The sequence below is a fragment of the Otolemur garnettii genome, unplaced genomic scaffold (genome assembly GCF_000181295.1).
Source record: "Otolemur garnettii isolate 467f Iridium unplaced genomic scaffold, OtoGar3 scaffold00171, whole genome shotgun sequence".
Taxonomy (NCBI): Eukaryota; Metazoa; Chordata; class Mammalia; order Primates; family Galagidae; genus Otolemur; species Otolemur garnettii.
The window spans coordinates 1,000,194-1,020,404 of record NW_003852566.1 but is presented as its reverse complement, the minus strand read 5'-3'; the positions used below and the strand labels follow the sequence as shown (position 1 = coordinate 1,020,404).

Below are 20,211 nucleotides of genomic sequence, written 5' to 3'. Positions count from 1 at the left end.
TTGGGTCCAGGTCTACCATGGGGCCAGCCTGTCTCATCACCTGAAAGAGGCACAGAGGAATGGGATGAGGGGCAATTGTGAGTGGGGCCAGTGGAATAGCCTCTTGTAGGTGAAGGTGAGAAATTTGCAACTGCAGAAAACCACTGGGGGTTCTGTGCAGGTAGTTAATTTGCATTTCATAGAAGTCACTGCTGTTTGAAGAAAGGCCTAGAGAGTGTCTGAGTGGATTCAGGGGAGGGGCAGTCCAGGCAGGAGGCCAGGAGATGCCAGAGGGCTCAGACCCTGGCAGCAGGTTTGGGAGGAAGAGGCTGAGTCTGAGGCAGCCCACTCCACAGAGGTGAAGCTTTCCATGGTAGCAGTGTACTCCTCATCAAGTTGACCAAACCAAGCAAGCCAGGGTCACAGAGCCACAAAGCTGGGATCAACTCGAGCCTGTCTCTCTCCAGAGCTTTCCTTCTTGTTACTGGACTATGCCACCAGTAAATCCTGGACTTTAGCAAACCAAAATGGCTCAGATTCGGGTTTCTGTGCCTGGCTAATTTCACTTAACCTAATTTCTTCAGTTCCATCCATGTTGTCGCAAATGGCAGGATTTCACTCTTTTGTGATGCTATAATGTCCCATTGTTACATGTACCACAGTTTCTTCATCTGTTCATTTGCTGGTGGGCACTAACGGTGGAAGTGGAGAACATTGTATTTAATGAAATAAGCCAAGCACAGAAAGACAAATCTGTCACATTCTCACTCATGCATGGGTTCTAAATGTTAAAAACAACTGATCTTACAGAGAAAGAGAGTAAAATAATGATTACCAGAGACTGGGAAGGGTCGGGGGGGAATAAAGTGGGGATGGTTAATGGGTGCAAAAATGTATTTAGATAGGTAGATAGAGTGAACAATATTTGATAGCACAATAAATAGTGTAGGGCACAGTTCAAAATAACTAAAAGAGTAGAATGTTCCTAATACAAAGAAATGATAAATGCGTAAGGCAATGGATACCCCAATTGCCCTCATTTGATTAATTGTGTGCTTGTACACAATTGTGTGCTTGTACAAAACATCACCCTGAAAAGATATACAACTATTATGTACCCATAAAAATTACAAAAAATTAAACAAATGACTCAGAAGGGACCATCCCTTCACCTCCCACTAGAATAGGAGCCCCCAAGAGAGGTGCTACCTCCTAGCATCCTTGGCAGAGAATAGACACTCTATCAATATTTACTTACATAAATGCTCAAGATTTGATCTTGATAAGATTTGATATGCTGTTTACTACAAAGAAAGAGAATGCTGTGTCTTAAAGCTATCTATCAAAATGTGTGAGAACAATGGTTACACATTGAAATGTAATAAAACCAGCCTTCAGGTCTATAGAATACAGAATATTTCATTGTCAGAAACAGTTTGCATCACACACACAGTTGTTGGTCCTGCAGTTACACCCTGGGAACCTTATGGCATGTCCTATGGAGGTCAGTTCACAGCTGCTCTGATGACTGAGCCAGGCTGGGAGCTGCTGTCTCACTTTTTCTGACTTTCCTACATGTGTTTTTGGAAGCATCATAGGATAACTCCATAGCACTCCCGATGCTGGCACCAGAATGTGGTACATCAACTTACAAAGTCATAGAACACTGAGAAATCTGCCTCCTTGTACATCTCTTTGTTTGTCCATGACTGGGGCTATGACTCATTTACTGGTTATGACTGTGCCCCTAGCTCAGTGCTGAGCACATGCTAGGTGCTCTGCTGGGTTCCTGTTTGGTCTGAAAGTTCTTCCAAACCCTGGAATGCATTTGTCTCTCTTCACTTAAGACGTGGTAGCCTGATTTTCTAAGAGTCTCTCATGGCCTTTCTCTTCAACTACAAAGAGACATCTTTGTCTTAAAATGACAAAGATGGAGTTTGATGCACAAACAAAATTGATTTCTGGACAGCCTTTTACTTTTATTGTGTTTTTAAAATGAAAATAGTTTTATTACATTTCCTGATACTCATGTCTAATGATCGCTCATTTAAAAACAAAGGAAGCAACATGAAAACATGGTAAGGTATAAAACATTTAGGAGTGAAACTCTGAACCCCTAAACCTTACATACAAAGATGACCCCCATTCAGATTTTGGTGCTAGGCACCAACACTGAATGCACTATGAAGAAGAGTGGGGCTAGCTGGGAGTCACCGCTTCAGGTGATGGGCTTTTTCTACCCAGAGGCCAAAGGAAACCTTTCCTTATCCTGAAAAATTCAATAACTTAACTATGTGGTCTAACACTACGGTAGGAGCATGGAGTGAGGGTCAAACACAGTGGTAGGAAGGGTGAGTGATGGTCTAACACTATGGTGGGAATGTGGAAGGAGGAACTAACACAGTGGTAGGAACAAGGAACAAAGGGTATAACATTGTGATAGGACCATAAAGAGAGGATATAACATTATAGTAGGAATATGGAGAAAGGGTCTAACACTATAGAAAGAACATGGGGCGAGGGTCTAAAACTGGTAGAAACATGGAGAGAGAGTCTAACATGGTGGTAGGAACATGGAATGAAAGTCTAACACTGCTGTAGGAACATGAAGTGAGGGTCTAACACTGTGGTAGGAACGTGGAGTGAGGGTCTAACACTGTGGGAGGAACATGGACAGAGGGTCTAACACTGCAGTAGGAACCTGGAGTGAGTGTCTAACCCTCAAGCTGTGGAGTCAGATCTGTAAGAACTGGAGTCCTGTCTCACTGCTGTGTGACTTAGGGATAGCTCTCAACCTCTCTGAGCCTCAACTTCCCTTCACCTATCTACTTCCATCCTCCTGGACAGAGCCAAGGGCGACTTCTTCCTTTTTTACTTGGAAGCTGGACTCCCAGCTCCTACTGGGGCCCTTGCTTATGTCTCCTTGTGTGCCCAGGGCTGAAGCACTAACTACAGAGCTGCTGGCCTAACCTGAGTGGGCACTGGGAACTGACCCATAAAATGATATCAGAGTGAAGGCCTGACACAGGGCACCCAACAACACAACAAGAGCACATCTCGTTGTTGAATCCTCATGTTTGGTTCTCAAACTCTCAAAATAGTTTCGATAAAAGCAGAAATAAATCTCCACCTTACATTCTAAACTGGGTGAAAACTTGTTCCTGGGGACTGGCAGAAAGAAATCTTAAATATCACAATGGTTTGTGGAGCTGCCGTCTGCCTGCCAACATCTTATCTGGTACTGTTCATTTTCTCTTGTTAGGAAGAGGCTGACTTCAATGAAAATTAGCTTATCCCTGGGGATGGAGGCAGCTTCTCACCGCTGCTAGTCCCCAGGGCCTTCTGTTCCCTGTCCCTGCCTGTAAGCAAACCATTCATGTGGTTCCCTTAAAGATCCCAGCTGACTGTCCCTCTTCTTTCCTGCTGGACCATGGCTAAATTTCAAATCTATACAGTAGCTTGGACTTTACAGGTTTATTTTAGATAGCTTATCTCATAAGTCTTGTCCCTAAAATCATATGTGGTAACGGGTGGAGGCTGGCTCTTCATTTCTAGGTGGGAGCTGCTAAGAACACACACTAGCAACCCTAAGTTAAATCTTACCTTCCATATAAATTCATTTTACAGAGATTGTTGTGTGCTCAGAAATGACTACTATATCTATATTTTTAAATCTGGTTTGTAAGACATTCCCATTTAGTTTTCGTTAAATAATTTTTCTAAACTTATGACTATATACTGACTATATAGTATATATAACTACATAGTATATATATGTATATATATATACGTCATAGTATATATGACTATATAACATATATATATACACTGTGTATATATATTTCTTTGATGTTGTAATTTCTGCTTGGTCAGGGAAGTTAGAAATTAACTTATCATTCTACTTTGCACACAATTTCCTAACTTCTGAGCAGGAACGAGTCATCTGGTTTGACTCCCACCTAACCTCTGGGCTATGTGATGCAATAGAGCAGAGGCCAAGGCCATGCACAGTGTTCTTTATCTAATTTACTCACTTGTTCATTCGTTCAACAAGCAGAAATGTCCTGGGTGCCCACACCTGCCTACACACTGTGCTAAGACCTTAGACCAGTTGGCTCGTAACCTGGTAACCAGTTTAATCTGGCTGCAGGGCCTGGCCTCTGCCCCTGACTCCTGGTCTAGCAGCTAAGGCCTTGCTGTCTGCTGACCCAGCTCCCTCTCTCATCTATAAAATATGGATATAATTAGCTGGGAAGGAAGGGTTTAGCAGCTCGTGTATGAGCCATGTCCTATCCCCTGGGACAGGGAGAGAAGAACCAAGTGAAAAAGTGGCCTTGTCCATTCTCCATGTGAACTCACTCTTCCAATCTCATGATGGCATTTACTAGCAGAAAAATGAGGGAGAGTCCTCTGTGCACAATGTTTTTAGTGGGATGTACCTGCTCTGCTTGCGATGTGGTGTGTAACTATGGGGTTGGTATGCTGGGAAATGTCAGTGTCAGCTACACAATGATCCAAGTATAAAATAAAGAAAACAGCTTCTGTGTGGAAGCAATGGTCTGTGTGTCCTTTCTGGCACTCTCATAGGTTAAAATCTGGTGAACAGAGCCCTGCTGTGTGATTTGGCCCAGTGTCTATGAAGCCACAGAATTTATGAGGCAGACAAAACTAGGTTGAATCTGGACTCCATCTGTACCAGCTTCAAGATCATGGATCCAACTTAGCAGAAGTGTAAGAATAGAAAGGTACAAACTAAAAATCAAATCTTAAGCCCTCCCAGCAGACTGAACAGACCACCTCTCGGCCAAGGGGACCTCAGAGAAACCTTAAAACCATTGGCTCCTGGCCATGACAGGACAGGAGGTTGGGCACATCTTCCCCTTTAACACACAACTGCTCAGCACTGATGTTTAACAGAGACCATAGGACTGACAGAATGGGCTCTTCAATAAGAGTCAATAAGATACTGAGTTATGAACAGGCCTGAGGCCATGCTGGGCAAGGGTTAAGTCACACGCCCCTACACTTAAAGAGTAAACTATGTTCTGGCTGACACAGTCTTTTTCTTTTTCTCTATCAGCTAAACAAGCACTGGCCTTGGGATAAGCAATATTGAAAGGAGTGCTGTTTGCTGCCAGATGCTGACCAACTGACCTCCACCCTCCTCTTCCACAACCCATAACTGCAGCTGTGATTGGACAAGAGGTTGATTTTCAGTAACTTTATCCTGATAAGAGACCACTGACCATGGGCTGGTTCTGGCTGGTTACAGAGGTGCCTTCGTGTCCCTGCTTTACCTTTTGACATATAGGGCTTAACCGTCATTCATTTAATGTTTAGTTTCCACCGCTAAGTAAGTATGAGTCGTACCTAACATTAGCCAAGATGCATGTACTAGGAAGGGTCATGAATATTCATAGACTCTTCTGGAACCTGTTGAATATGCATGTTTGCCAACCCAGCCCCAGACAATCCCTGTTCCTCCCTCTTCCCCCTCCAAGTGTTCTTTTTTTTCAAAAACACACTTCTTGCCTGCAAGTTGCAATCTCCTTCTTAAGAAATAAAGCTCTTTTTGTAAAGTTATAAATTGTGTGAGTTAATTAAGTTAATAGTGATAACGTATGAATGATGTTTGATGAATATTAGGCATTCCACACACACTAGTTCCCTCTTCTTTCCTGCACTCCTGGAAACCCACTGAGCAATGATAATTCATTCCCAGGTCTGTCTTTCTTGTGGACTCTTCTAGGGCAGGGACAGGGTTCCTGTGTTTCCTTCCCCCTGGATGTCTAAGGTACGGCACGAGGCTGGCACTCAGCTAATGTCCAGCAAGTGCCTGGTTCTGATTCTTTGTTTCACTGGACTCTTCTCCCATCTCTCTGTCCCACACTTGTCTCCCGGCTTTGCTGGGCACAGCCTCTGCCTGTTCCAGGTCTCACCAGGCTCCCACGGTGCTGAGACCCTAGCTGGGGTACACTGTGCTGTCCCTGGAGTGTCCCCCTTCAGGGTCAGCCCTGTCCAGCAACCAATACTTCTCTCCCCTCAGCCCTCACAACCTCTGTGGCCAGAAGTACCAAGGGGCCCCTGCTGACAGCCCAGGGGGAGGTGAGGACATGTGTACTGGACATCTGACCTGCCACTCTTCCTCCCTGAGGATAGAGACCCTGTCTTCTCCACACTTTCTCTCCTGCCTGGGGTTGGCACTGTGGCATTAATAAAAATGTGAACATTTCATTTTTGGCTTCAGTTGGAACTTCCTGAGTCACAGGAGTGGCTTTTGCTTCTTATAAGGAGATGCAATGTCCCCATTCTGTGGGCCGTTCCCCTCCTCCCTGAGTGGGGCCTTGGGAATCCCTGAATTTATTGCCAACAGGGCAGAATTGCCAGGGATTTCACTTGCAGCATCTGAGGCAGGGCAGCCCTGTAGGACTGAGCCCTGCACCTGCCAAGTCTGTGTCCACTCTGGGAGATTGTGTCAGCATCAAACTGAACTGTTGGGCACCAGCTGGTGGAGGAGGATTGGAGCACCAGTGTGGAGAGATGACACGTATTTGGTGTCAGAGAAAAGTCACTCATTTGGTATGAGTGGTGTGGGGGAAAGGCACACCACACAGCCGAGAATCAATGTCAAGCTGTGGGTTTGGGACCCGGGATATAGCAGTGAGGGAAACAAGGTCCTGGTCTCTGAAGCAGCCATGGTCCCTGAAACACAGGTGGCGGGCCCCTGAGCAGCAGGTCTGGGGCCATGGGAGCAGGAATGCTGGCTCAAGTTCAGTATGAGCTGACTTTGTTTTTGGAGCCAGGCAGCGCCAACACTGGGTGAGGGGATGAGAAGCCATTTATCAAGTGGCTGGGTAAGGGTGGTGTGCCAGGTGGGGACGACACATGTAAAGGCTGGCATCATGCAGTGGGGGGCAGTGGCTCAGCAGGGCTGGGGTGCACAGAGTGTCAGGGCAGGCGGGGACACCATGAGGTCCCCTGGAATGTCAGTACACTTGGGCTGTCTTTCCAGGTTAAACCAATGAGACAAATTCAGGTGTCCCCTTTTCAAGCAAGGCATGTGGTGAGTGAGCATGGGATGTGTCCCCGTCAGGACCACACAAACCCCTGGAGCATGCAGACCCTAATTTGCCCCTTGGTAATCACAGTGACCAGCCCCGTCTTGTTGGCCTCTGTCCTCCTCACCTGCGTGTAAACTCCCCACTGAGGGCTCAGCCTGCTGCCAGCCACAGAGTCGGGGCATGGTGAGATTTCTCAAACTGGACTTGACATTCCTTGGTGATGATCTTTGTTTCTTCAAAGGTAAAGCTCCTTCATCATGCCTCTTTTATTAGAATTTTCTGCTACAACTTTGGGGTCACAAACACAAATGAAACAGAAGCAGGAAACGCCCTCCTAGTTTCTCTCTTTCCCTCTCCCTGATTCCAACTCCCTGTCAAATCTTCTCAAATTGATCTACTTCTCACAGAAGCTGCCTCATGCCCAACTCCGGCTTCTCTGGGAGAACCATCCCTCTCATTTAATCAGGAGGAGCAGCCCAGATGGGTCTCTCAGCCATTCGCCAGGCATGTCTGCTTGCTGCCCTGACCCCTGCGGCTCCTCTTGGGAGCTACCAGACCCTGCCCACTTAGGAGGGTGCGAGATGGCCTCACAGTCAAAATGGCAGCCTCCCTCAGACAGGTAATATTCCAGGGGTTTTACTCTGTGCCATCAATGTGGGTTTAAGTGATGCTTCTAAACCTAGGGCACTCTTGTGGCTAGAGTTGTTCACAGCCAGCCAGTGAGGCCCAGCAGCCAGGCAAACATGGGTGGGGGTGGGTTTGGGAAGCAGAGGGTGGGGGCTCACAGCTACCCTGGAGTTGGGAGGTGCAGGTGGCCTTCCCTGTACGGCGTCCCCCAGACCCTGCTGGGAGCTCAGCACTGAAGCCCTGGAAAGGCAGCACACTCCACCCTCACAGGGTGCCAGCCGGCCAACACTGGGGTCAGAACCAATGCCATCTCAGGAAGGGCAGGCGCCCGGGACACAAGGAGGCAGAGCTCTGGGCACCTCAGGCCTGTGTGTAGGCAGCGTGTGTAGGCAGCATGTGTGTGTGGACAGGTGGGCACAGAGGCTGCCTGTTCACTGAGATGCAGCACACTCATTTCATCCCGGACCCCTGAAGTCCCACGCTTATTGTCTGCAGCTGTGTTCACCCTGCCATGGCAGAGGTGAGGAGTTGTGACGGAGAATGTGTGGCATGTAAGAAAAATATATATAACTGGGTCTTTACAGAAAAAGTCTTACCAAATTTGTCTTAAACAAACAAGCAGAAAATAGAAGAGCCTGAGGGCTGTGCCATGAAAGGTGACAAGGTAGAGGGTGTGTGTATGTGTGTATGTGTGTGTGTATGTATGTGTATGTATGCGTTTATGTGTATGTGTATATGTGTGTGTATGTGTGTATATGTATGCATTTATGTGTATGTATGTGTGTGTATGTATGTGTTTATGTGTATTTGTGTATGTGTGTGTATGTATGCGTTTATGTGTATGTACGTGTGTGTACGTGTGTATGTGTTTATGTGTACGTGTGTATGTGTGTGTATGTATGTGTTTATGTGTACGTGTGTATGTGTGTATACATGTGTGAGTATGTGTACGTGTGTACGTGTGTGTATGTGTGTGTGTATATATGTGTAAATGGGTTGGATGTAAATGGGGGTGTGTGAATGGGGGTGTGTGTGTTGATTTTAGATTAAGTGTCAGGTGAGGCCTTGCTGAGCAGGGCCATTCCAGAGGGGGCATCACACCCATGACAAGCCCCATGAGAGTAGAGATTGCCCCTGCCTGGGTTTACTCCACTGTGTTCCAGGCTGGCATAGGGGAAAGCTGGACAGCGTGGGGCACTGGTGTGAATGCTGCCCTGTGAGTGGTGATGCAGGTGCCCGGGGCACTGTTCACACCCACTCCCGGCATCCCCTGCTCACTGCAGCACCAGCTGCTGTCCAGCCTCCTGCGAACTCACTTCCCTGCCTGTGAGGCACCTTCTTCCTGTGCCATTGTGAGTGTCCTCACACATGTTCTGTGCGCAAGTGTGTGCATGATGCCCTTGCTACTCATTCACAGCCCACTCTGCTCTCCCACTGTAACACTTTGCTATCTGGATGGGGACAGATGCTTGTCATTCACCACAAATGTGCAGAAGCTAGGGTATGACAGCCCATGGGACCAGCAATGCAAGGACAGAGACAGAAGTTTGGTTCCACTTGTTCTGATGGAAACTCAGTGTTACTTTCACCAGCAGAGGGACTAAAACCAAAGAGCCATGAGTGCCCTCACGGAAAGGGCACACAGCAGGCCCTGCCCCGAGCATACCACCTCGATGCCACTTAGGCCTCTGATGGTGGCCCTTGCTGGCCATAGGCACAGGGTCAGTGCCCTCAGTCTCATTCCACCCTTGCCGTTTTGCAGATGGGGAAACTGAGGCCCAAGAGGAGAAGGGTCTTTCCCACCCACCCACAGCTAGAAAATACAGAAGTGGAGCTAGAAGTGAGTTCTGGGTAAACTGAGGCCCCACATTCACACAAGTGCCATGAAAGGAGGCAGTCAGGGGCCTGGGTCGACCTCAGGCAGCTCCATCACCTCCTCACTCATGCAGATCACTTCCCATCTCTGCCTTCTCTGGAACCGTCCTGAGCCTGAGCTCACATAGGTCAAGTTCTTAGCCAAGGACACCACGCAATCAATGATGTCCCTTTCACACCAGCCCATACCTGCCCCACAGGCACAGGCTGAGCTTGATTAGCTTTGATTCATCACAAACCAGCCCAACCCCTCACGACCCTCCCAGGTGTGAATGGCCATTGCTGTGTTGTCCGCTTCTCATCCACCCACCTCTGAGTGAGCCCATCCTCTGCCATCCTCAGGGTGGAAAGACGGCAGTTAGCCCAGGGGCAGCATGGGCCCCTGTGAGGCTTTCCTTCTCTCTGGGCTCTGGGATCCCTCTTTGTACAAGAAGAGTCCCCCAGCTTGAGGGTGCCAGCAGCCCCAGTGGGGGCAGTGAGGAAGGAGTCCACCTTACCTGGCCCGATACAAAAGGAAGCAATGATGGCCAGAATGCACAGGATACTCAGATAAGGGACCCAGGGTGCACGGTCCTGTGAGAGAACAGGGATGAGGGTGGTAAGGCAGCAGCCACGTGAAATGAGTTCACTGATCTCACACCCTGTGGGACGGGAGGCACCTTAGCACAGAAGGGGGAGGGGAGGACCTGGATTCCCACTCTGTTCCTCCTCCATCCATCTTCCTGAGCTTGGCAGGTCACTCTATACCTCAAGCATCTGTAATATCCACTCTCAGACATGCTGTGGAGAGTTCAGCGAAGCCCCAGCCTACAGGAAATGGTGAGTGAGTAACTTGCAGTGATCAAGTGCTTAGTCTAAAGTGGGCAGTATGAGAAGTTTCTTCAGATATTATCATGTTTAAAAACTTTTTTCTTAGTTATTAGTCTTACTATATAAAGTACCCTATTGTACCCTGCCATCCCACAGGGTATAGATTAGTTAATTGATTTCACAGAATGTGTCTGGAGGGGCTGTCACTTGTCTGGGTGGGGTGGCTTGGTGCTGGGTGCAGGGGAAGTTTGGGCTCATTCCTGCTCTAGAAGACGGGGTGGCTGATCATTAGAACAGGCCGTCCCAGGCACTGACTCAGCCAGAGAGGAAAGGAAGGGAAGTGGTTCCAAGAGGATCCGGCGTGCACAGGGCACAGCAGCACACGAGGGACGCTGCAGGGGAGCTGAGACAGCCCATGGGAGTGGAGGGCAGGTGGACAGGAAAGTGAGGAAGAGGGGCCCCTTCCCCTTCTGCGGCAAGGCCCATCAGCTGTGGCTCTGGGGTGTCCAGATTGGTAGAGCTCTGTGGGCACAGAGCAGCTCACTTCTGTACCAGGTCATGCACCCGCCCGTCGACTCAGCTGGCTGCTCTGAGTTCCTCCCGGCCACGCCCTGGGTGGGGAGGTGGGCCTGCAGATAAGGAGAAACCCCTGACCCCACAACTTGCTATCTGTGGAGAGAGAGCGATGAGGTGACAGTGAGCGCCAATGCTCTGTGATCAGTGGTCTCACAGGCATCCCCTGGGTTCATGGGAACACAGAGATGGCACTTCCCTCAGACTTCCAGTCAAGGAAGGCTTCCTGGAGGAAGAGGTGTCTCAGGGTGCTGAAAGCCTCCTGAGTCCAGAAAGAGGAGAAGCTAGCCGAGCAAAGGAGGAGAGACAGGGTGCCAGAGAGGAGATAGCTGGGTGCCCAGGGAGCTGCCAAGCTGTAGGGTGTGGGGGTGCCACGGGAGGCGAGGGCAGCCAGGCAAGGGAATGATCTGATGCCCTGTGAAGTGGGGCTCAGATAGGGTCTGTGAGATCTGGGAAGCCCCTGCAAACATCTGACACAAGTGGCAGAAAGACAATGCCCCTGACGTCACCCAGCTGCCTTTCTCAAAACTGTGGAGGTCCAAGGCGACTGCAAAGCCACCCTGCTGAGGACAGCCTCAGGCCTGGCCATGGGGAAGCACATGGTCCCCGAGGGAGAGGTCCCACCTCCTGCCAGCACCACCTCTTTGAAGGAAATGCTGTTTTCCATGGGACACCACCACACTAATGCTGCCTCATTCTAGAAATGTCTGGGGCATTGAGACAAGTGGCAGATGGTCAGCAGGTACGACTGTCAGTTTTAAGGTTAACTTTTTTTTTAATGCAGAGGCTGTTGATTGTTGCAGCGTTACTTCGTGCTCCCCTCTGTGTCACGACCTGCTGAGACACCAAGGAAGTCTCAGGGAAGGCAGCTGCCCTGGCTGAGGGCAGAGCCCCAAGAACCTGGGATCTGATCCCAGCTCTGCTGGCTTCTACCTGTGTCACTGTGGGAAGCTGAATTATTTACAAGGTATGAAAATGAAGTTCTCGAACTCATCCTAGAGAAAGTGCTACATGCCACATTGTTGAATATCACACGGTCACCTTCTAAGTCCTCACCCGGGAAGCTATGCCCCCCACCAGCGCCTAGTCCGCAGTTCAAAGCGATTTTGGAACTTTCTCTGCAGTCACCATTAGAGCTGCATCATATCACCTTTGATGTCCTGAATGTCATCAAAATGTTTTCCTTTCAGTATTCTCTTTATCTTCAGATAAAGAAAAAAGTCATTGGGAGCCAGATCAGATGAGTATGAAAGGGTGTTCCAATACAGTTATTCGTTTGCCGGCTAAAAACTCCCTCACAGACAGTGCGGTGTGAGCTGCTGTACTGTCGTGATCAAAGAGCCCTTTTTGCACACATGCCAAGATTATTAGTTAAGATTTGCTGTTTCTCTGTTGAAACGCAACAGTAATGGACACCACTCAGCCAGACACTGTCACATGTCAACACAGCTGGGAGACTCTGAATACCAAGGTTATGAAGCCTTACAGATCTGTTTGCACAGTGCTGCCAATGTAAGAGCGTGGTGGCAAATTCACAAAGGTAATTGTCATGGTATGCTTGTGCCTCAGTTTCCTCATCTCCATAAAGGGAAAAAGACAACAGTGTTATGAGGATGGAATGTACTGCCTCCCCTCCTGTGATCGCACCTTTGCTGAGAGCTGTGCCGAGGGTTGCCAGTGCTTTTCTTGTTTAACCTTCAGAGCACCACTGGATGTAGGGAGGGCTGTGTCATTTTAGAGCTGGGACCCTGAGGGAAGCTGAGAGGGTGACTTGCCAAGTTTCATGGCAAGTAAGGAAAAGCCAGAATGTAAACAAGTGGTCTGGTTCTCGGGCCCCACTGGTGTGCAGTGCTGGCCCCTGAGCTAGGAGGGAATCTTGGGGTCCTCTCGTGTAAGAGCCTCTATCCATAGATGTGCAAACCGAGGCTCAGAGAGGGGATGCATCTCGACCAAGATCACACAGCTCACCAGTGGCAGTGACAGGGCCAGGAGTCAGGTCTCTGGTCCCCTAGTTCACAGACCCATCTCCAAACTCACTTCCCCAAAGGCTCCCATCAGCTCCAGAGCAGAGGTGCTCTTGGGGGAACTGTACCCAGAGCTGTCTGTGGACTGTATGAATCCATAAACCAAAGGCCCCAAAGTGATGAAGCCAGCTCTGTGCTGACCTCTCTCAAGGTGTGACAGGCACATCCTCTCACCTGCAGTATCAGTGTGATGGTGAGGGTCCCAAAGAAGAGGGCCATCAGCCCAAAGCCACCAATGAGGAGGGGTCTTCGTCCCAGATGCTCAATGACCAAGCCCTAGGCCAGAGTAAGAGACACAGAGAGGTGTTATTCTATGTTTTGCAGAATATGTCCTGCTGGGGAACTTGGCCCTGGAAACCAGCAGCAGGGCTGGAGTTCAAGGCTGGCTCCAAGGTCACTGTCAGCCAGGTCACTGTCTCCAAGGCCACAGTGCATGGAGTGATGCTCTTTAAGAGAAAGGAGAAAGGGAGGGGAGAAAGTAATGACCTTGGGAACCGACTGTGTCGCTGCACCCTCTTCCCTGCCACCTTCCTTGTTAGGGTGGATACCCCTGCCAGGGAGTATGGAAGGAGAAGGATGAATGTGGTCAGCACAGTCCTCCCCACTGTTTCCAGGCCAGCCTGCCTCAGACGTCGATTCTTCCTCTGCGCCTCTAGGTGATGCCATGGGGCAGATACCTATGGCTGACTGCAGGGGCAGGACTGGTTGCAGAAGGCTGTAGTTTCCTACCCTGTCTCTGTCTGGACTCCGTTTCATTCTGGGCTATGACACTTGGAGCCACTTGATCCAGCCCCTGAACCCGCATCCATCGATCCAGCTTCCCTCAGCCTGAGGCTGCCACCGACTTGTCTCTGCTGGCCCCTATGTCCACCTCACACCTGGGTAGGGGACAGCTCTTCGTTGAGCTCCTTTAAATGCCAGTGATCTGAAATGGTAGTGATTGTAGCTGAGGGTCAGAGATGGGCAGACATGGGTTTATATCCCAGTGCTACCACTTTCCAGATGTGCAAACTCTGGCAAATAACTTCACCTCCCAAAGCTTTTGGTCTTTGTCTGTGACAGGAGAAGCAGAATGCCCTCTGGCAAGGATGTCTGGAGGGGTGGACAGGATAACCTGGAGACTGCTCACAAGACACACATCAGGTACTGTGATCAGGTCAGCTGCCATTCTACCATTTCACAAAGACACCAGTGAGAACCAGAGAGGTGAATTAACTCAGCAGGTATTACACAGTCGGTAAGGGCCAGGAATTGAACCAAGAGTGTCTGAATCAAAATCCATGGTTTTTCTCAATTGGCCAGTCAGGCAAATCTACCCAAAAGGGGTGAGAACAGCCAGAGATGTGGGGAGCTTCTCAGGCAGAGAGATCAGTGGAGGCAAAGGCACGGAGGCTGGAAAGACCTTATCAAAAGGGCCATCTGACTTAGACAAGGGAAGCAGTGACGCTGCCAAGGGCCACGGGGACTTCCTCTTGCCAGCTTCAGGTGGTGGCTCAAAAGCCAGACTGCAGGGGTGAACAGCTGCAATTCGGCCCCAGTACTGCAGGCTCTCTCTGCAAAGGAGCCAGGTCACCGGCAGCACATCGACTGCTGACTCCAGTGTTCTGCGGTGTTTTTGGTAAGTTTCTTCAGGTGTACCACCTGTAATTTCAACACAAACACTGCGATGCCAACATTCAAGAGTTTTGATGGGGCAGGGGGAAGAACTGGCTTTGTTTTGTTTCTCTAAGTTCTCGAGATAAACCTGAGCCAATACGAAGCTGGAAACATTCTCCCTGACTTGGAAATGATCTCGAAAGGTGGTCCAGGAAGACAACAAGGAAATAGCTTTGAAAACAGTCTCCTTACCCCAGGGGAAGACTTGGTCTGTGGCAGGGCTCAATCCCTCTTCCTCTAAGTGTCATGAAGTACAGCCTGTCAGAGGGGGTTAGTGTGAACTGTGGTGTTCCCACTCAGCACTGAAATCATTAGTGAAAACATTAACTCAGGAGGAACGGCAGACCAAAGACTATGATGCCGGCTGGGGGCTGACTGTCACAGTCCAGATGCTCCTAAGATCCCCCCTCACGAGGACTCCAGAGCCCCAGGGTCACTCGCCGCCAAGCAGCCACCACCCTCCCACAGTGCTGGGACCTCACACAACCCAGACATTCCACTCCTAAGGATTTACCCAGCAGAAATTCAGATAAGATTTTTAAAATCAGCATTATTAAAGTATAGTTTTCTTTCAATAAAACATACCCATTTTAATTGTACTGTTTGATATATTTAGACAACTTTATATGCCCTATAGCTACCACTACAATTAAGATATTGAACATTTCCCTCACTCCAAAAAAATCCCCCGTGGCCCTTCCCCCAGCCCCAGACAACCACTGATCTGTGTCCCAGCACCAGGGTTGGATGTGTCATGTGGGGCTTCACGCTGCTCACGACGGTGTCTTGGGATCCATCCCCACTGCTGTGTGTGTCAACTGTTCCCCCTTACGGCCCAGCAGAATCCCACTGTGTGGCCAGACCAGTTTGCTCCTCCGTTCACCTGCTGCTGAATGTGGGTTGTCTCCAGTTTGGGGTCTGATAAGTAAAGCTGTTAGGAACACTGGTTTCTGAATCCGTGTGGAGAGCAGTGCTTGGACAGGTCAATACGAACGGCTGAGTGTGTGGGTAAAAACCTCCGGAGACCCCGCTGACATGCTCTCCAGGGCCCTGTGCTGTCTGGATTTCCTGCCAGTGGCACGTGAGAGTTCCAGCTGCTCCACATCCTTGGCAACGCTTGGTATTATCGTCCACTTACTTTTTTCATCTTTACTGTGAATAAAGGTATCTCTTTGTGGGTTTTAATTTCCATTTCCCTGAACATTAATGATGCTGATCACCTTTTCATGTCTTTTTTGATCTTTGGGGTATCTTCTTTGGCAAGGCATCTGCTCAAATATTTTGCTCACTTTTCAGTTTGATGGTTGGTATTCTTAAATTCTAAGAGTCTTTTTTGTATTCTGGATTCAATTCTTCCGTCAGATGTGTATTTTATAATTAAGTCCCCCAGGCTGTGGCTTACTTTTTCACTGCCTTAACAATGTCTTTTATTCTTTTTTGAGACAGAGCCTCAAGCTGTAGCCCTGGGTAGAGTGCTGTGGCATAACAGCTCACAGCAACCTCCAACTCCTGGGCTCAAGTGATTCTCCTAAGTCCACCTCCCAAGTAGCTGGGACCACAGGCGCCCACCACAACACCCAGCTATTTTTTGGCTGTGGCCATCATTGTTGTTTGGTGGGCCCAGGCTGGATTCAAACCCGCCAGCTCAGGTGTATGTGGCTGGCACCTTAGCCGCTTGAGTCATAGGTGCCAAGCCAACAATGTCTTTTAAATAGTCACATTTTCAAGTTTTGATGAAATCTTATGCATCATTTAAAAATGACTTATGGTTTTGTATCCCAGCTTGTAAAACTTTCTCTGGTGTTCTCTTCTGGAAGCCTCATAGTTTTAGTTTTCACATTTAGAGACAGGTCCATTTTGAGTTAATTTTTTGTGTGGTATGGCAGGGTTGCCATTCACTGTTTCCACATGGATAGGTCCTTTTAATGGCACCATTTTTGAAAAGATTCACTTTTCTTGGCTCGGCGCCTATAGCTCAACCAGCTAAGGCGCCAGCCACGTACACCTAAGGTGGCGGGTTCGAATCCCCAGCCAGGGCCTGCCAAACAACAATGACGGCTGCAACCAAAAAATAGCCGGGCGTTGTGGCGGGCGCCTGTGGTCCCAGCTACTTGGGAGGCGGAGGCAGGAGACTCGCTTGAGCCCAGGAGTTGGAGGTTGCTGTGAGCTGTAATGCCACGGCACTCTGCCCAGGGGGACAGCTTGAGGCTCTGTCTCAAAAAAAAAAAAAAAAAAAAAGATTCACTTTTCTCCACTGAGTTACTTGGGCAGCTTTTGTTCTCTGGACTCTGCTCTGTTCTGTCCCCCTGCATGGCTCTCCTTATGCAATCCCCTGCTGCTGGACGCTGTGCAGTGAGCACTGTGCCTGCACTCATGGGGCGCTGGGCTGCTTTACATATATTAGTGATTTAGGGCTGATAATCTTTCCATAGGTATTACCACCCACTATCACCTCTAGAATTTGAGGCTCAGAGAGGTTTAGCACCTGGCTAAGATGACCCAGGGGCAGAGACAGGATTCCAATCTGGATGGGCTAGCTCCAGAGTCCTGCACTCCATTCCTCTCCCCACTGTGTGGGAGGCAGGCAGGCTGAATTCCTCATGGACTCCTGAATTCCTGCCCAGTCAGGGTAATGCCTACATGGCTATCCCTGGGTGGAGATTCAGCTGTGCAGGTGGACTAAGAACTTTAGATTCTTGATCAGTAGTTTAAATTAGGGAAGTTAAGATAGCTCAAAAACACAAAACTTTCCGCCCCTTCTCTTCTCCCTATATATATTATCTGGCTGTTTCAGCTGTTTCATTACCTGTGTTCTGTTCACCCAACTGCTTCCTGGAGGCCTTGAGCTCCCCTTTCTTTTATCTTTAACTGCTGTGCGTTCTTGCTTATTTACTCTGTTGCTGCACCCAATAACAGACTCCTGAGAAGCAAGACCAGGACTGCATTGTTTCAGGCCGCACTTGGCATATGAAGCAGTGTGTGCCGTTCAGGCTTCCAGGCTTTGTGCTGTTAGTTTGGTGTCAGGTCTCTTGACTTCTCCAGCACTGTGTCCCTTGCTGCCCACCCTCCTAGGCTCAGGTCACACCGCTGTCCTGAGACAAATGCACATGTAAATTTATCAACAATAACAACTGCATATATGCAGGGCATATACATGTATATTATGTATATGACAAATATGTACACACACAGTCCCAAAGTTTTCCTTCCTGCATTTGTGTGAGCTGCCTATGGTCACAAGAGCCTCCATGGGCCAGGCCCTGGCACTGGGGCACAGAGAAGGCAGAGACAAGAGTCCCTGCACTTGGGGACTTTAGTGGGTTGAACGGAAAAGGAAATATTGGGATTCCCCCAGGACCTAAGAATGCAGCCTTATTTGAAAATAGGGTCTTTATTTTTAGGCAATCAGGGTAAAATGGCACCACTGGGCTAGGCCCTAATGCATGACGACTGGCACCCTCTAAAAGAGGAGGCTTGGCCAGCGACAGACCCGCACACCCAGAGCACCCTGAGGATGGCAGCAGAGATGGAGGATGTTTCTTCAAACCGAAGGCACCAAAGGCTTCCAGGGAATCCCAGGAGTTAGGAGAGAGGCCTGGAACATCCTCCCTCACAGCCTCGGAAGACATTAATCTCGCTGCATTTTGACCTCTGACCCTGGCCTCGGAGTGTGGGGTGACTGTTTCCTGTGGTTGGAGCCGTTCAGCATGTGGAGCTTTTTTGCCGCAGCCCCAGCAAACTGACAGGAAGAACTAACGTCCGATGGAGCTCAGAGCCTGTCATGATGTCTACTAAGTGATGAAAAATGAAGACAGGTACCCAACTATTACATAGCAGTAACAAACATTTCTAAAAAGAAGGACTGGAGGGAAGCAAAGCATAGCCTAAAATTTCATTTGTTTAAGAATTTAACTTAATCAAAGCTTTCAAGTCTGACAATGTGCTTTTGTGTTATTTTACATCTATTTTTTTTTTTTTTTTGAGACAGAGCCTCAAGCTGTCCCCCTGGGCAGAGTGCTGTGGCATCACGCTCACAGCAACCTCCAACTCCTGGGCTCAAGTGAGTCTCCTGCCTCCTCCTAAGTCCACCTCCCAAGTAGCTGGGACCACAGGCGCCCGCCACAACGCCCGGCTATTTTTTGGTTGCAGCCATCGTTGTTTGGCGGGTCCGGGCTGGGGATTCGAACCCGCCACCTTAGGTGTACGTGGCTGGCGCCTTAGCCGGTTGAGCTATAGGCGCTGAGCCTATTTTACATCTATTACCGTATGTGTTCTATATCAGTCTTTGCTTGTGTTATATTCTCCATCTCTGTGTGAACCACACACCATGCTCCAAGCTTGGTAGGAGCCACTGACCGCCTCAGGGACCAGAGCCTGGCCAGACGAAGGCCCGCGTAGAGGTGTGGCTCTTGATTATAGTAGATGCCCCATTCTCTGGGCCCAACTCCAGGCTGGGTCCTATTTCTGATTCTTCTGCTGAGCACAAGCTCAGTCCCTGCCTGGCTTGACCTGATGCTTGGGGGCAGGTGGGTCCCACAGACTGCCTCAGGCCCCAGGGAAGATGCCGAGTCCACTGGACTCCTTGAGAACGTCCAGTGGAGACGATTCCATGCGGGGATCCCAGCCAGAGGCAAAGAGCTCCCTCTTTAGCTAGCCAGTGTGATCTCCTCAAATGGCTTTAGTTGAGCCTGATTGTTAAGCAGCTATGACTGCTTTTTAGGGTCTCACCTAGTGCAATGTCCTTGGCCAAGCTCAGAAATGAAGCCATGCGATTGAGGCTGTCACTCAAAGCTGGGGAGCACTTCTCCCCCTGGGAATCCTGGAGCTTCCTTCCCGAAGGATGGAGCCCTCAAAACCAGGAGCGTGTTCTTGTCCATCTGAAGTTCCATTAGCACTTCTGCAATAATGGCATATGCACTGAACAGCCCAGCTTGGGGGAGGCTGGCAGTCAGTCCTGTCCCCAGGGAGTTTGGTTTTGGGGTCCAAGGGAGAAATCTGGTCCTACTTTTGCTTAATGTAGCCCTTCTCTGCTGCTAAATAGCCCGGAGACTTGGTCTACTATTTAGCAGATGTGGGGGAATAGTTTCTTCCTACTAGTCTGTGGCCTGTAGAAATGCCACAGAATGTTATTTATCAATGACAAAGAAGCACCTGTCAAAGGGGATTAACTAAGTGATGAAAAATGAAGACGAGTACCCCAACTGTTACATAGCAGCCCTTCTGATGCCAGTCTTAGGGCCATTTCGGTCTGCTGACTCACAGAGAAGACCAGCCTCACGCGGAGCCTCCTGGTGACTACTGCTTCTTGCCTCACCACCGCTGCCTTTGTCTGTTTTCCTTACAGCAGTCAGAAGGATTCATTTAAACTATGCTTTCTACACCCCCAATGGCCACTAAAAAGCTTGTTTTCAGCAAAGAAAACAGTCAAGAGGGTGAGGAGACAGTCAAGAGGGTGAGGAGACAGTCAAGAGAATGAGGAGACAGTCGCCTACAGGATGGGAGAGAGTCAAGAGGGTGAGGAGACAGTCAAGAGGGTGAGGAGACAGTCAAGAGAGTGAGGAGACAGACAAGAGGGTGAGGAGACAGTCAAGAGGGTGAGGAGACAG

General features: G+C 49.2%; 1 protein-coding gene across 5 annotated transcripts in view; it reads right to left on the bottom strand.

Moving 5' to 3' along the window:
* SLC2A9 (solute carrier family 2 member 9) overlaps positions 1–20,211 on the bottom strand; it is a 224,015-nt gene that overhangs the window by 43,859 nt on the left and 159,945 nt on the right. For all 5 annotated transcript variants that reach the window (XM_003800182.3, XM_023519317.1, XM_012811639.2 and 2 more), the window contains 2 exons: positions 13,124–13,225; positions 10,040–10,115 (listed from right to left, as the gene is read on the bottom strand). In XM_003800182.3, the coding sequence (XP_003800230.1) occupies positions 10,040–10,115; positions 13,124–13,225 (178 nt within the window). The remainder of the gene's footprint in view (positions 1–10,039; positions 10,116–13,123; positions 13,226–20,211) is intronic.